At 47.4% G+C, this 16,107-nt stretch overlaps 1 protein-coding gene across 1 annotated transcript in view; it reads right to left on the reverse strand.

Moving 5' to 3' along the window:
* Window positions 1-477: 477 nt before the first annotated feature.
* Window positions 478-16,107, reverse strand: part of GALNT15 (polypeptide N-acetylgalactosaminyltransferase 15) — a 49,240-nt gene continuing 33,610 nt past the window's right edge. The window contains exons 6-11 of the mRNA XM_066350964.1: window positions 15,321-15,438; window positions 13,434-13,628; window positions 10,033-10,164; window positions 9,559-9,663; window positions 5,850-5,993; window positions 478-2,499 (exon numbers count right to left, since the gene is read on the reverse strand). Coding sequence (XP_066207061.1) covers window positions 2,353-2,499; window positions 5,850-5,993; window positions 9,559-9,663; window positions 10,033-10,164; window positions 13,434-13,628; window positions 15,321-15,438 — 841 coding nt within the window. The 3' untranslated portion in view covers window positions 478-2,352. The remainder of the gene's footprint in view (window positions 2,500-5,849; window positions 5,994-9,558; window positions 9,664-10,032; window positions 10,165-13,433; window positions 13,629-15,320; window positions 15,439-16,107) is intronic.

Here is a 16,107-nt window from a genome sequence, read left to right on the forward strand (position 1 = left end):
AGAGAAAGACAGAGAGGAAGGAGAGGGGGAGGGGTGGAGAAGCAGGTGGGCGCCTCTCCTGTGTGCCCTGGCCGGGAATCGAACCCTGGACTCCTGCACGCCAGGCCGATGCTCTACCACTGAGCCAACCGGCCAGGGCCTGGGAACCAAATCTTCTAACTGCCAGATTCCTCTACTTTTCAATTGATCGTTGTAGACAAAAGTAGAACGAACCTATAAAGAAGAGAATTTGAACACTCGATTATACAATGAGGAAAAGGTTGCTTTTCCTTTAGATCTCAATGGAGGCATTTGTTTTGTTTAAATTAAGGGTCTGTAAGTACCAGCCAGGGACCAAGTTGACAGCCATTTCTGTAATAAAGTAATAAATCATGGGGATGGTTAAAGAAGAGAGAAACACCACATTCTTCCTTTGCTCAACCAATTAAGCAATAAGCCATCTGGGTCTTTTTGTTAATTACTGTCAAACACAACATATACAATTGAATTTAGCCTTTTATTTAATTATATTAATTTATTTCAGCAACTTCAAATACCCACAATGCCAATAAAGTCCCCCTTTCAAAAAAAAATGAGGTTCTTGTTTAATTTTTATTTTTCAATCATTAATACCCTTTACAAGTTGGCCATCTGAGAATTATTAGCTTTGTCTCTACCTCAGGATATTAGAAGAATTCGTTTTAAATATACACAAGTCTGAAGGAAGAAGACAATGGCTGGAATTTCTTCTCTTGATAGGATGATGAACTATCTAGATCAGTGTATTCAGTAGAACTGTCTGTCTGTGCCATCTGATACAGTAGCCCCAGCCACATGTGGCTATTAAGCACTTGCAATGTGACCAGTACAAATGAGGAACTGAGTTTACATTGTCCTTAATTTGAATGCATTTACATTTAGATAGCCACGCGTGGCTAGTGGCTACTAGCACAGGTCTAAAGTATCTTTGAGAAAGGAGAAATGCAGTGAGCCATTGACTTAAGTAGGTGGAGAAGGAATACACAGTTATGATAGGTATTGTTTCGATACCCTCACTTCCTACCTAGTTTTCCTTATTTGAAACATGCTGCATTCTGAAATAGCACAAAGGAGACCAGCATCTTTGAGGGGAGGTTTCTAAGCTGAGCATGTGAAGCATGAACTCCATCTGGAGGAGAAATGGGCATGAATGGTGTCCTTTGAATAGCATAACCAACCCCATCCAGCAACTCTTATGGTCAGATTAGGCCAGGTCACACAAGGAGAGCCAGTCAGCTCCTGCTTGCTTGGCTCTGCTCCAGTGGAGGTGTGTACTTACCTTAGTTGTGACTGTTCAACTAGTGGGCACACTTGGGGATCCCAGACAGTTCCTACAGGCTCAGAAATGACCCTGTCAGCCCTCGCGAACATTAACACGCAACTCTGCTTCCTCTCATTGGAATGTTGGCTTAGACACTGGCATTTCCACTCCGGGAACTTGACCTCTTTGCAAAGGTTGCTATTTCTAATCCAGTCGATATAAACCGCGTAACAGGGCATCAGGAGGATTTCCCAAGTGTACACACTTTTGTTCATGGGAATCCTCCGTCTCAGCAGCTGACCCTTCCAAAGACCAATGACTAAAGTGAAGTATATTGCATGAGGATCTGGTTGTGGTTAACCAAATTAGAGAAGGGCTAAAGCAGGGTGAATGGAGGTAGAAAGTTCTGAGGAAATTCTCATTAACATGAAAACGTCCTATCCCAGGTTTACTGACTCTTCAGCTGCTCGGCTGAGCTGGAGAATTGGTCCAAAGCTCTCTTCCATCTTCTCTCCAACCATACTCTTCTCTCAGTAGCTTACCTTCCTTCTTTTGAGCTATGGCTCAACCAATGAATGTGAAATTTGTCCTAATAAGCCTAATCCAAAGTTTTTGGTATATTGGGCCATAATGCTTTCCTTACTCTTTAATTTTCATAGTTGGCTACATAGACATTCCAAGATAAGGCCATTTTGAAATAAATCAATCAACTGGGTTTACGTATCCTGGAAGTGCTATCAGAGAATGTCTGGCTTCTTTTCTTAATCAGATATAAAAGCAATTGTTACACACTCAATGGAAAAAAACAAAAAATCTTCTGTACAATGTAATGATCATCTACCAGTGATGAAGACAATGACTACATTATATTTTCTCTTTCTGAAACAGCCAGCTGTCGATGGCATAGGGGTGCGAAGGAAAAGACTTTCTATATTCAATCATGAGCTTTCTTCTCTACTATCACAAGGAGTTCAAACACAGGAGGTCTGTTTCATGAAATATGCATGCTTTCTTAGTTCTCTTGGGGCTGAACTGCGAGGGCCAACCTTCCCTTTTCCTTCTGACCCTGCCGTTCATCGTTCATCCACGACGTTGATATTGTCAAATCGCCACAGCTGGCTGGCTTTCCCATCACACTGGTGCAAGTACAAGTCTTTATTGTTTTCCTGCACCACGGCTTCCATGCATTTCCCAGAAAGAACATGAACAATCATTCCATTCTAAAAAGTGAGGAGGGGGAAAGAAAAAACCAGTAAGTCCCTCTTAGTCAGTCAGCAAAGAAGAAAAATTCTAAGATTTGGGCTAATTGTTATGAGAATGATAGAGGTAATGTGAATTGGCCTGATAAGGAACTGTAGTGTTTTGGTTAAAATATTTACATAATGCAATTTAGGTAGCTCTGAAATCTAGATTTCATTTAGAGTCTTGTGACCATTAATAAAATTATTTTTAGTGTGGTTGGGTAATTATACCATATCTTAAGAGAGTTCTGGTTAGTAGAATGCCCAGTGTAAAAATCATGCTCAGTCTTTATACTGTAGTGGTGACATTCATTGTTATCAGTGACTTGGAAATTTCTGCTTTCAAAACGATTTAATTTAATCTCTGCCTTCTATTGATCCTGCAATTTAGTACTGCTGCCACCAGGTTGCATTAGAGAGCAAGACTTGAAGGGTACACAGAAGGCTGCAATTTGCCATGTTTGAAAGACTACACCATTCTACCAGATTTAATATTGAATCTAGACATGCCTTTTTCAAGGAAAAATCAACGTCTTTATGAAAAGTTAAACATATTTAACCAGAAATGCTGATAATGTCTATTTATTTATTTATAGGTATTTTTGAGATGTGATTTACATACTACAGTATTCATTCTTTTAAAGCATACAACGTGATGGTTTTTAGCATATTCACAGAGTATATGCAACCATCACCACTATCTAATTCCAGAATATTTTCATCACTATTAAAAGAAAACTACTATTCATTAGCAGTCACTTCCAATCCCTCCTTCCTTTCAGCTACCAGAAATCAGTAATATGTTTTCTGTATTTATGGACTTGTCTATTCTGGATATTTGCTATAAGTGTAATCATATAATATATGGTGTTAAGTGACTGACTTCTTTCACTTTGCATATTTTCAATGTTCATTCACACTGTAGCATAAAATAGTATGTAATTTTTTCATTTTTTTTATTGTGGGAAAAATACATAACTTAAAACTTACCATCTTAACCATTTTTTAAGTGTAAAGTTTAGTAGTGTTGAGTATATTCACATGGTTGTGGAACAGACCTTCAGAACTTTTCATCCTTCAAAACTGACACTCTATGCCCGTTTAATAACTACCCCCTCACCTCAGCCCCTAGTAACCACCGTTTTACTTTCTGTCTCTATGAATTTAATCACTCTAGGTACCTTGTATAAGTGGAATCATACAGTACATTTGTTTTTGTGACTGTCTTATTTCACTTAGTATGATGTCTTACAGGTTCATTCATATTGTAGCATATGACAGAATTTCCTTCCTTTGTAAGTCTAATAATCCATTGCATGCATAATTATCCATTCATCCATTGTTAGCCACTTAGGTTGTTTCCACATGCTGGTGAGTGTGAATAGTGTGTCTGTGAACAGCACATCATTCCTTTTTTATGGCGGAATGATAATACTATTCTTATTCTTTAATGCCTAAAAGATGTTGGGTATATTTTACTCACTAATTGTTTACTTATTTTTAAACACTATTTCTAAAATGCGTCTTCTCCAGTGGTGGGATTCAACTGGTTCACACTGGTTCGGCAGAACCGATACCTAATTTTTTGTTGAGTTCAGCGAAACAGTTGTTAAAATGGCACTTGTAATCAGCTGCCCAATGTGGAAATCACAATTCACATTCCTTACTCTTTTTTAACATTCATCTGCGCAACAGCATATTCTAAGCACTCGTAGTAATGTTCATTCCAACTGTAGGTGAAAAAAATTGCAAGTGAGGATGCCAATCAAGAAACAATATGAGCCTGACCAGGCGGTGGCACAGTGGATAGAGCGTTGGACTGGGATGTCGAGGACCCAGGTTCAAGACCCCGAGGTCGCCAGCTTGAGCATGGGCTCATCTGGTTTGAGCAAAAGCTCACCAGCTTGGACCCAAAGTCACTGGCTCGAGCAAGGGGTTACTCCGTCTGCTGAAGGCCCGTGGTCAAGGCACATATGAGAAAGCAATCAATGAACGACTAAGGTGTTGCAATGTACAACGAAAAACTAATGATTGATGCTTCTCATCTCTCCGTTCCTGTCTGTCTGTCCCTGTCTATCCCTCTGTCTGACTCTCTCTGTCTCTGGAAAAAAAAAAGAAACAATATGAAAATATCTTAAATAACAGTTTTATTGTTTTTTTGTCAGGTATTATTTAATATTTTCTCATTAATATTTTTAAACTCATAACATAATCTAGTTTTGTATACCTCTTTTATTGTTCTTATTTAAGTCTTAAATATATGAAATAATAAACTACCATTGGGTATGTCATTTTTTATACTTAAAATGGTAATTAGGGCAGAGAACCGGTTGTTCAATTATTTGAATCCACAACTGGTCTTGTCCACCAGACTTGCTTAGAATGATACTTTATAATTGTTTACAAAGGCCATTAACTTGGTTCCTAAGACTTCTTTGAGTATTGGTGGGACCCCTGAGTCCGGGGTCTACTTGTCACCAAAGCCCCAAGGCTTCGTTCTCAACTGCTTCTTGTGAATTCAGCCTAAGCTTTCTATCATCGGAGCTTCTTCTTTCACAGCTTCTGTAAGAGGACCAATGCTCAGAGTTTTGCTTATTTGACCCTCTTTATTCCCAAGAAGAAGTTGGAGAAAAAAATTAAGAAAATGTGCATATTTATTTGTTTGTATATTTATACTCTAACTTATTCCAAAAAGGATTTGAGGTGGAGAAAAAGCTGTATATGGGTACTTATTGCTGATACAGTCACTTTTCTGTCCCAATTCTGTATGGGGAACCCATGCACTTTCTCTAAGTACTATATTTTACTTATTTCCTCTTTATTGATGTACAACTCCTGAAAAGGACCTAGAGCTTCTCTCCCCTGGGGTAATAGGAAGCAAAGTCTTACTAAAGTGATGAAATGTCCAGGTGGTTTTGCAAAAGAAGAAAGTGACACTTAGATGGGTATCTATGTCGGTGGCGGAGGAGGGGAGAGCTTTTTCACTCTAAAACCACACAAACAGGGTGGTTGACTGCTTCCATAATATACTCCATGGTTCTACTTGTAACCTGAGCTAGTAAACTTCCAAATGGGGCTGTCTCCACTGTCTGCCACAAACGAGATCAGGGCTATCCAGAAACATGGAAAATTAGTGCATTTCAAGATTCCGATGGCCCAATAGTTCTGCAAAGTTATCTTAACCTCCCCAAGGCTTTAGTGCCAAGCCACTAATTTATACAACAAAGGCACAGGTGGGAATGGTATTAGTTGACTTCTTGGAAGAGCTCAAAGGACACAGCATCAACCACCACCGGCACTGCCAAGCGCTTTCTGAACAGACAGCTTACCTCCTGGAAGTCCCAGTGCTGCGGATGGATGTCAGTGCCTGCCTCGGTGCAGTTCTGAAGGATCACCTGCTCTCGCCTGACATCGAAGCACAGGTGCTGTGGGCTGCCAAAGCGGATCTTCTTCCTACTGGTGTGCTCCAGGTGCTGGGAGAGAGGGAACAGTTGTTAGCACAGCTACCAGGAGATAGTTTCTAAAGCCGGGGACGGGGGAAGCAGAGCTCATGACAGAGTTGAGGTCTAGGAGCACTCTTCAGTTACTGAGGGGGGGGGGGATGGAGAGTGGTCAGCAAGACTCGTAGTCAAGTCCACAGACATGCTGCTCAACTAGCCCTGTCCTGTAACATCTCCACTTGCCCTCTGCTCTCACATTCATATCCATACATTATGGTGTGTTCCTCCATTACTCTATTCACTGCATCACAGGTAAGGTCATAGAGAACGCTGTGTCCCTTGTGAGTGTACTAGTGAAGGGCAGAGGAGGATCCCCTCTGAGACCCAATTCGATTGCTTTCTAGAGAGATCTGACCAGCGCTGCAACTAATTTCCCTGTTGTTTGTCATATCTGCTGTCACTCATGGTTATTATTGCCTCCTGTGTTTTGGAGGATTGGGCTGTGCTTGCCTTTGCAGGTAGGCGTTAACTGTGGGAGGTCTGTGTGACCCGGATGGAGGATGGAGGGCGTGTCCTGATAAAATCATTTTTTGCTTGTTCCTGCCAAGTGCAGCCTGAACTAATTTTTATGTTAGTTTTGCAGCTTGGAGACAGAGTCAGCTTCATAGGCATATGACCTGTGCTATCCCACGGGGCTTCATTCAAGAGTTTGATGTTCTTGGTTTAATATACATGGTTTAATGTGGTACTGCCACTATCTTGAAATTCTTAATAAGTGCTGAATTAGAGGCTTGGCGTGTACACGTTGCACTGGGTCCCACAAATCAGGTAGCTGGTCCCGCTTATGGATACTCAGACCATGCTATTCATATAAATATGAACCCACATTAGATGCCAACTTATGATTTAAAAAGTTCAGGGGAAAGTTATTGTCTCCTACTCAAAGTCCCTGTGGAGACAGACAAGGCCGTGTGCAGTCTGAGGTTTACGGTTTCGCTTTGAAGGTCAACACTGGCTTGACATGGAAGTTGTATGTCCATTTTCCCATTTCTCAAGGGCTGAAGAAAGGCCCTCATTACTTATTCCTGCAGGGAACCAATATTTCCTGAGATTGACAGTAACTGTCCCCCCCCCCCCCACACACACACACACAGGGCAGCTTGGCCCATGTCTTTTAGCTCTGTTTTCCGTTGCCTCTTGATTTTTGGCCACTGAAGGTATCTCTTTCGTATAAACTCAATTACTTATGCATGAAAAAGGATGTTCCTTCTAATTTTTTTAATCTAACCTATCTAGGTGTTTTTAGGAAAAGGGCTTTGGGCTTCTCTAGTTCACAATTTTGATGAATCTACAAGTCCTTGCTAATGCCTTCCACCCCACCAAAATTGTAAAAAAAGAAAAAAAAAAAAAGCTAACATCGTGTTTGCACGAGGGAGCCTGCATTAATCCCACTGCAGAGGAGGAAGTCAGACGCGCAGAAGTGCAGAAGCCTGCCGGATACCATATAGCTAGAAAGTGGTGAGCTGTTTCCGCCACTGCGCACGACTTCCTCGCTGCATGCCTGTGCGCTCCGCCCGCCCGTGTGCCAGGTGCGGCAGCCTATCAGGGTGTTCTGGGAGATCGGTGAAAAGCAAAGCGGAAGGGGCCACAGGGATGCTGAGCAACGCCATTCCCCAGGACCCTGGGCCTGCGCTGCCCAGCCCAGCCTCGGCTTGTCCCCCCGCAGGGCTGGACTCCATATCTCTCCAAGGGACACTCTGGCTCTCGCCCTCCAGCTCTCAGGGCCTCACCCGACTCCTTTGATCAGTATCTGCAGAAACTTGTTCGCTGCTCTTTGTTTTTTAACAGAGGCGTATGGGGGTGTTATAGCTTAACTCAAAGGCCCCTGTCTCAGGCTGAAAGAAGAGAGATTTGGCAGCAAGCTAGACTTCCTAGGACATCATCCAGGTTGTGAAAAGAAGTGGACTCACCAACCCTCAGCTGGCATCATGGACGCTGCCTGTCACCTTATAGACAGTTATTCCATAATGGAAATTTTGAAAAAGAAATACTTAAGATATAGGAGATTTTCCTGATGACAGGGGCCTATCTATATAGATGCTGGAATGATCCTGCTACATCTAGATCTTTCCCTTCACTCAACTTCCTTCTTCTTTCCTCAGACACTTTGGGATAGACTACCAATGGCCGAGAGGCTGCAGGAAGAGACATGGTTCTACGCTGACTCTTTCAGTTAGCTTTGGGATACATTAGCCAGCAATTTTAGAGGCCCCCGGACCCTAGGGGGCTTCAAGGACTCCATGAACCCCTGAAATGATTAAACTTTTGTGTGGATATGCTTATATGTATTTTCACTGGGAAAGGGTCCTTAAAAGTCATCAACTTCTTAAAAGAAACATGTAACCTGTAACGTTATGTTTGACCTCTGAGCTTCCAAGCCCCACCCTCTCCTCCTCTTGTCCCACTTCTGAGGGAGCTCATGAGAGAGCCCGGTGCTCCCTTCATTTGGTGTTGATGGGACATTCAGACCAACTAAGCCCCAGCCTGAGCCTGGGAGCCCTCACCCCAGCCCACCCCCTAACTGCGTAAGAACCAGAGCAGGTCAGCCCTTCCTGGTATCTCAAGCCAGGTGCAGACCTGGTTGGGAGCCTTCCCTGCTCCCCCAAGAAAGTCTCAGTATGTGACCGACAATGAGACTTCTCATTCCTTCTTGTTATATGTGGGCAGTCATTAGTCTCAATATCTGAACCAAGCTTTGGGTTGGGTTGATCCTGTTCCCTCTAAGGCAACCACAGGATGAAACCTAAAAAGGTCAGACCACAACCAGGGAGTGGACAAGTCACTAGACTGACCCAGCCTTCCTAGGCCTTGATTTTAACCAGGCACTGCCTGGATATGTCAGGGTTGAATTCAACTAGCCTGTCCTGTGATGGGCTATATTACACCCCTGAGCAGGGCCTCTGGCTCAAGGACAGGCCTCTCCTCAGGGTAGCATGTCTGTCAGTCATGCTCAGCACTTCTCTCTGGCTGCCCTCTGGGCTGTAAGCTTTGGTTGTCACGAGGGCACCCCACTCTTCCTGGGTCCTGGCACTCCAGTCACACGGCAGAATGGGGCCTCAGGGAAATCTGTGGAGTTGGTCTTCAGTGCTATCTCTTGGTCCCTCCCCACACAAGTCATCATCCTGGGGACAGGCTCCCGCCAGCCCCTGGCATCCCAGAAGAACTTATGTGCCGCTTCCCTCCTCTCCCCAGGGGCGTTTGTACACTCTGCTTCCTTCTCACTGGGGACGCCTCCTCCCTGAGGAAGGAACTTCACAAGCCAAATTGCTCAGCATGTGGGACACGTCCTGAACGAGGCCAGTGCTCTGACAACCTCTGTGTGTTAAGTCTTCCTCTGGCAAGTGGAGCAGCTGGTCACCTGAGGCCACAGGGCCTGTCTGCTCCAAATCCAGCCTTCCCTCCCCACCACACACACACACACACACACACACACACACACACACACACACACAGTGAAAGGTGATGCCCCAAAGGGAAGCAGGGGCACCCCAGGAAAGACCTCTCCCTGGTTATTCCCCTGAGAACTCGGAGCACCCACCTGTTGCTGCCGGCTGTCACTGCAAGGTGCCAGCATCATGGCACAGCCCAGGAGGTCCCCTTCTGCCTGGCAGTCCGCACAGAAGCCCAGTCCAGTGTTGTGGAGCTGAAAGCAGACATCCACGCGGAAGTGAACTCCGCCCTCCATGCAAAGACACCCTCTTATCTCGGGCACCATTCCTCTCCTCCACTTTCTCAAATGCGGCTCAAGGTGCCGTGTTCAGGCCACAGAAATGAGTGAGGTCAAGCTGCGGCCACTGATCCTAAGGGACAGGCCCCCTGAAGGAGGCAGGCAGCCTGTCCTGGGAAGGATTATGGGGCAACCCAGCCAACTCCCTCAGGGCAGCCTCTGGGGCCCCTCTGAGCTCGGACTGGTTGGCCAGGGTCATGGAAGAACATCAGAACACCCAGTTCTTGTCTTGGGAAGCTGCCCGCCCGTCCTCTTCCTCCTCAACCTCCCTGGGTCACGCCTTGCCTTTCCAGAGAACCTGGGCCTGCGTTCAGACGGGTACAGCTCAGGGTAGATGTTGGCCAGGAACCAGTGAAATGTTCGACAACCCAGCCTCCTTTGCAGCTGCAGGCGCTCTGTGCAGTCTGGCTTCTCAGCCTGGAGGTCGGGGGGAGAAAGACACAGGCAGGGAGACAGAGAAAGCCTGCTGTACATCAGAACTGCTATGGTGGAGGAAGGACAGAAGTGGCCAAGGCTAAAAGATGGGGATCAAGTGAGGGGGCCAAGAGCAAAGTCCCCCAGGGCTGCAGAGAGGGAGAAGGTCACATGTTAGGAGAAGAGGGCTTGGATAGGAGAGAGTAGGGTGGGGCTTCTTTAGACAGAGCTGTGGCACCAGCAGCGTGGTGGGTGCTGTCACTCACTTCCCACAAGCCCGCACGCTGTCCGTCTACAAAGACCGTGATAACTATGCTTTGGGGCTTTGTACCTTACTTAGGTCAGTGTGGTACAGCGCCATGATGGGCCAGGGGGATGGGGGGGGGGGCAGAAACTGACCCAGAGCCAACTGAGATGAACTAAGCCCGAAAAGTGTGGAGTGAGGACAGGGACAAGGTGGATTCACCTTTCTTTCCTGTAGATGCCCAATTTCCTCCATTAGCAAATCATTCCTGTGGGCTACACTATCCCCCTTTTTGGAGATTCTCCTTTGTAATACAATTGTCCTGGGATGGATATCAAAGGAAGTCCTTAAGACTTTAGTATAAATTAATGTTGAGGAGAATAGGGTCTGAGTCTGCCATATTGACAAGTTCTCCACACGCTTCTCAAAGTGCGATGCCCTGAGCACACCATACAATCAACACTTCAAATGCTATAGAGATGTTCACCTGAAACCTATGTACTTGTTGATCAATGTCACCCCATTAAATTTAATTGCAAAAAAAAAAAAATTTAAGTGTGATGCCCTGAGCACTTAGTTCAGAAACACCCTAGGAACTTGTTTAAAATGTGGGTTCCCGGACCCTGACCCATAGCCTATGATAGAGCAAGTAATCATTTATCCACAGAAAGTTTGAGAACAACTCCTCTAAATCAGCAATTTCTTTCTTTCTTTTTTTTTTTTTTTTGTATTTTTCTGAAGCTGGAAACGGGGAGAGACAGTCAGACAGACTCCCGCATGCGCCCGACTGGGACCCACCCGGCACGCCCACCAGGGGCGACGCTCTGGCCACCAGGGGGCGATGCTCTGCCCCTCCGGGGCCTTGCTCTGCCGAGACCAGAGCCACTCTAGTGCCTGGGGCAGAGGCCAAGGAGCCATCCCCAGCGCCCGGGCCATCTTTGCTCCAATGGAGCCTTGGCTGCGGGAGGGGAAGAGAGAGACAGAGAGGAAGGAGGGGGGGGGGTGGTGGAGAAGCAGATGGGCGCTTCTTCTATGTGCCCTGGCCGGGAATCGAACCCGGGTCCCCCGCACGCCAGGCCGACGCTCTACCGCTGAGCCAACCGGCCAGGGCCAGCAATTTCTTATTCAGCATTAGTTACCCACTATTAAACCAAAGAGAGCTGTCACTTTTTTCTCTAAGGAATTCCTGTACGTTTTTCTTTATAGTTTCTTGGCATTCTCAGCGGTTTTCGAGCCCTCCCCAGCTCTTGAGAGTTCTAGCACCATCACCTTCCTCAGCAATGAGACAAACTGGCAAATCTACCCAGCCTCAAATGTGGGGACACGCTGACAATGAGCTTCCCCTTCCTGACAGAGGGGAACACAAGAGAATGGCCACTCCTCTAGCACCGAAACCCCAGCCTTGTCCTTAGGCACCTGGGATTTCTGTAACTCAAAATTCAAGTGAGAGTTTTGAGGGTGGGGAAGGAAGGGGGATTGAAGGATAGAAATCATTAGAGTAAAATTAACTTTTAGTTATTTAGATTTAAAGTAAATAAATGCATGCTATCAAACCCCTTCAGGGAGGTAGTGATATTACTGAAATCTGGATCTCAAAGTAAACAATAGGATATTTCTAAAATATGAATTCACAGAAATGTTCAAAAGGGAAGAAGTCAGGGGGATAAAGGTCTTTTCACTTACCAGTAGGAGGTGCCATTCTTCTTGTGAAAATCATCAAATTTGTGGATCAGAGAAAGTTCCACAATCAGCAGTGTGGGCTGACGAGGGGCTTGTAGGAGCTGTGACAGGACCTTTGTGGGCCCTGGACATCTTATGTTTGGGGCTCCCACTCCCAGCACAACAAGCGTTAATGTGAACCCATGTCCCACATGAAATAGCATTTGTGTCACTCCATAAGAATGAAGCTGCCTGACCTGTGGTGACGCAGTGGATAAAGCGTCAACCTGGAAATGCTGAGGTCCCCGGTTCGAAACCCTGGGCTTGCCTGGTCAAGGCACATATGGGAGTTGATGCTTCCAGCTCCTCCCCACCTTCTCTCTCTGTCTCTCTCTCCCTCTCTGTCTCTCTCTCCCCCTTTCTCTCTCCTCTCTAAAATGAATAAATAAAATTTAAAAAAAAAAAAGAATGAAGCTGAGGGATAGTTGACCAATTGAAGATACAATGTTTGTTTAAAACTTTTATTTTTCGCCCTGGCCGGTTGGCTCAGTGGTAGAGCGTTGGCCTGGCGTGCAGAGGTCCCGGGTTTGATTCCCGGCCAGGGCACACAGGAGAAGCGCCCATCTGCTTCTCCACCCCTCCTCCTCTCCTTCCTCTCTGTCTCTCTCTTCCCCTCCTGCAGCCGAGGCTCCATTGGAGCAAAGATGGCCCGGGCGCTGGGGATGTCTCCTTGGCCTCTGCCCCAGGCGCTAGAGTGGCTCTGGTCGCGACAGAGCGACGCCCCGGAGGGGCAGAGCATCGCCCCCTGGTGGGCAGAGCATCGCCCCTGGTGGGCGTGCCGGGTGGATCTCGGTCGGGCGCATGCGGGAGTCTGTCTGACTGTCTCTCCCCGTTTCCAGCTTCAGAAAAAAAAAAAAAGAAAAAAAAGAAAAAAAAAACTTGTATTTTTCTGTGGCTTGTTTTGGATCTTATGTGTTTGTTTTAATGTTTATATTTGTTTCATATCTTGGATAATGTCACAGCCGTGAGCACTCTGCCTAGGATGAAAGGGCCCCCTGAGACCCGTCTCCTCCCTTGCTGCCTGCCCATCTCTACTCCTGCCCCGTGATCAGGGACTACTTCCCCTTGATGTCACCCCATAGACACCAGGGGCTTCCAGGCCAAGACCCACCATAGTGCCCCATGGGGATGCTGGGAGAGACAGAGGTCAGCCTCACCAGGGACGGTGAGCCCCTTGAGAGGGACGGCTCCAGGGAAGCACCAAGCAGGCACTTCCATTTCCCCTCTAGACGGGAAGGAGAGGCGCCCAGCCCAGGCCCTGGCTGGCAGCCCTGCAGCAGGCTCAGGAACCCCCCCGGGCTCTCCTTACCTTGCTCAAGGAGAAGGCCTCTGGGCTGTGCCTGTAGAAGGTCTCTTTGAACGAGCCCAGCCAGGCCTCAGCAATGCGGACCTTGTTCAGCAGGGTGGCCTCCTGGTCCAGTGGGGAGTGAGCATCCTGATTTCGGTAGATGTGCCCCACCCGAGAGCAGGGCAGGATTTCCACGGAGCCACCGCAAAGCCAGGCCTGCGGGGAGTGGACAGAACACACACCTGTGCACTCCACGCCAAGGGCGTGGGATCTAAGGGGCCTGAGAGGGGCTGGCAGAACACACCGGAAAGCGTGAGCACAAAATGGCAAAGGTAAGTGTAGTCCCTGGGGTGCAGCAGAGTTTCTGGATCTGGGAGTTCTTGGAGGAGGAGTGACAAGGCAAGAAGAATGGGAGCATTTGCTCCGGGATGGAACTGGTGGGAGGGGGGGCAGTGAGGGTGCCACACCCGTGCAACCCCTGAATGCCACTGCTCCCCTTGAAACACACGCACAGATCTAGCACCCACGCAGATATGCCCTGTGGGATAGCACCCTATTCTCCAAAGGCTGCTACCTCAAGGAAAAGGGTGTCCCCAAGGGTCAGTAATTTCTTTTTTTTATTTTATTATTTTATTTTTTTTATTCATTTTAGAGAGGAGAGGGAGAGACAGAGAGAGAGAAGGGGGGGAGGAGCTGGAAGCATCAACTCCCATATGTGCCTTGACCAGGCAAGCCCAGGGTTTCGAACCGGCGACCTCAGCATTTCCAGGTTGACGCTTTATCCACTGCGCCACCACAGGTCAGGCTATTATTCATTTTTAGAGAGGAGGGAGAGAGAGAGAGGGAAACAGAGAGAGAGAAGGGGGAGGAGCTGGAAGCATCAACTCCCATATGTGCCTTGACCAGGCAAGCCCAGGGTTTCGAACCGGCGACCTCAGAATTTCCAGGTCGACGCTTTATCCACTGCGCCACCACAGGTCAGGCCAGGGGTCAGTAATTTCTAAAAGCTTGTGAAGTCTCCTGTTGCAAAGGCACGAGAAGCTACTTGTGTGGAGATCAGAGCACGCTTTTCTACTTCAGGAGGGTTCTCCCTACTCCCCAAGAACTCTCACGCCTTCTCCCAAATGCCTAGAATTCCTTTGACAGGAAGCCTTTCATTGCACACTTGGGGATAAAGGTTTTAAAAGGAACACATTCCTAGCAGAGGCAGCATATGATCTGAAACAAACCCAGGCTGATGTTCCCAGAATGTGTGCCAAGGTACCCCAGGGTGCCCCAGCAAACTCTAAGGGATAGTTTAAATGTTTGAGAGAAACAGAGTGACATTTGTGGGATGTCCTGCAAACTACAAGCTCGAGGGAATTCACGGTTTCAATATTATGTCGCTGCACTTTTGATGGAGTGCCTCTTTACTGGATTGGGTTTGCAGAAGTTGCTTTGATGAAGAGCATCCGTGAGGAACAGGAAATGAGGGTGGTGGTGTCTGGTCTGATTTCCAAGGTTAGAAAAGTGCCCAGAGGGTGCTAAGTTATTAGCACAGATACTTACTAAGTTGTTCGAACTAAACTACTCACTATATAGAATGCTTGGGATTTGCGTTGGTCTATGTTGCTGTGAGAAGCGACTGAGATGCTAAGTGCTGTGAATGGAGAGTGTAGGGGAATGTCCCCGCTCAGGGGTACCTGACTGAGGGTGGGTTTGATAGTCAAGTTCGGGAAAGATGCCGGGGGCAAAATCACGGTAGGGCACCAAAGAGATGAGGAAGGGGAAGACACAGGAGGTTTGATACACCGTATTTAATGACTTTATAATTTCCCCATAGCCTTAGCCCCAGTGGCATTTCTAATGGCTGCCTCTGAGCTGTGACTACACGCAGCTCCTGGGGTCCTCCCTCGGTCCATGGCATACCTTGAGAGACAGTTCGAGGTTTTCACCACCCCGCAGTGACAGGAGAGGGTCATACGCTCCAGTGTTTTGGAAGTAATGTCTGTCCATGGCTATGACCCCGCCAGGCGCCACAGGGCTCCTGGAGAGAGAAGACAGGAATAGAGAGCAGTTCAGAACCCAGAGCAGCACATCAGGGAGGCTTACTGCGCTCCAGCGGCTGAGAGCTGACATTGGGCTTGGACAGAACTCTATGCTTTTAATGGCAAGACAGAAGCTAAGCAACCATGTCAGAAATCCCAGTATTTTATGAAAAAAAGAGCTACAGTTGTTTGGGCCTTTTCTATCCCAACCTCAGGTACTGCTCTGACAGAGAAGGTCTCAGGGCCACCCCTGAGGATTCCCTACCCTCTGGCTTGAGTCCCTCTCTGGGAAGAAGGCTGCAGTTAAAATGTGATACCCTGGCCCCGGCCGGTTGGCTCAGTGGTAGAGCATCGGCCTGCCTGGTGTGCAGAAGTCCTGGGTTCGATTCCCGGCCAGGGCACACAGGAGAAGCGCCCATCTGCTTCTCCACCCCTCCCCCTCTCCTTCCTCTCTGTCTCTCTCTTCCCCTCCCGCAGCCGAGGCTCCATTGGAGCAAAGATGGCCCGGGCGCTGGGGATGGCTCCTTGGCCTCTGCCCCAGGCGCTAGAGTGGCTCTGGTTGCAACAGAGCGACACCCCGGAGGGGCAGAGCATCACCTCCTGGTGGGCAGAGCGTCGCCCCCTGGTGGGCGTGCCAGGTGGATCCCGGTCGTGTGCATGCGGGAGTC

Source organism: Saccopteryx leptura, chromosome 10 (genome assembly GCF_036850995.1).
Source record: "Saccopteryx leptura isolate mSacLep1 chromosome 10, mSacLep1_pri_phased_curated, whole genome shotgun sequence".
NCBI lineage: Eukaryota > Metazoa > Chordata > Mammalia > Chiroptera > Emballonuridae > Saccopteryx > Saccopteryx leptura.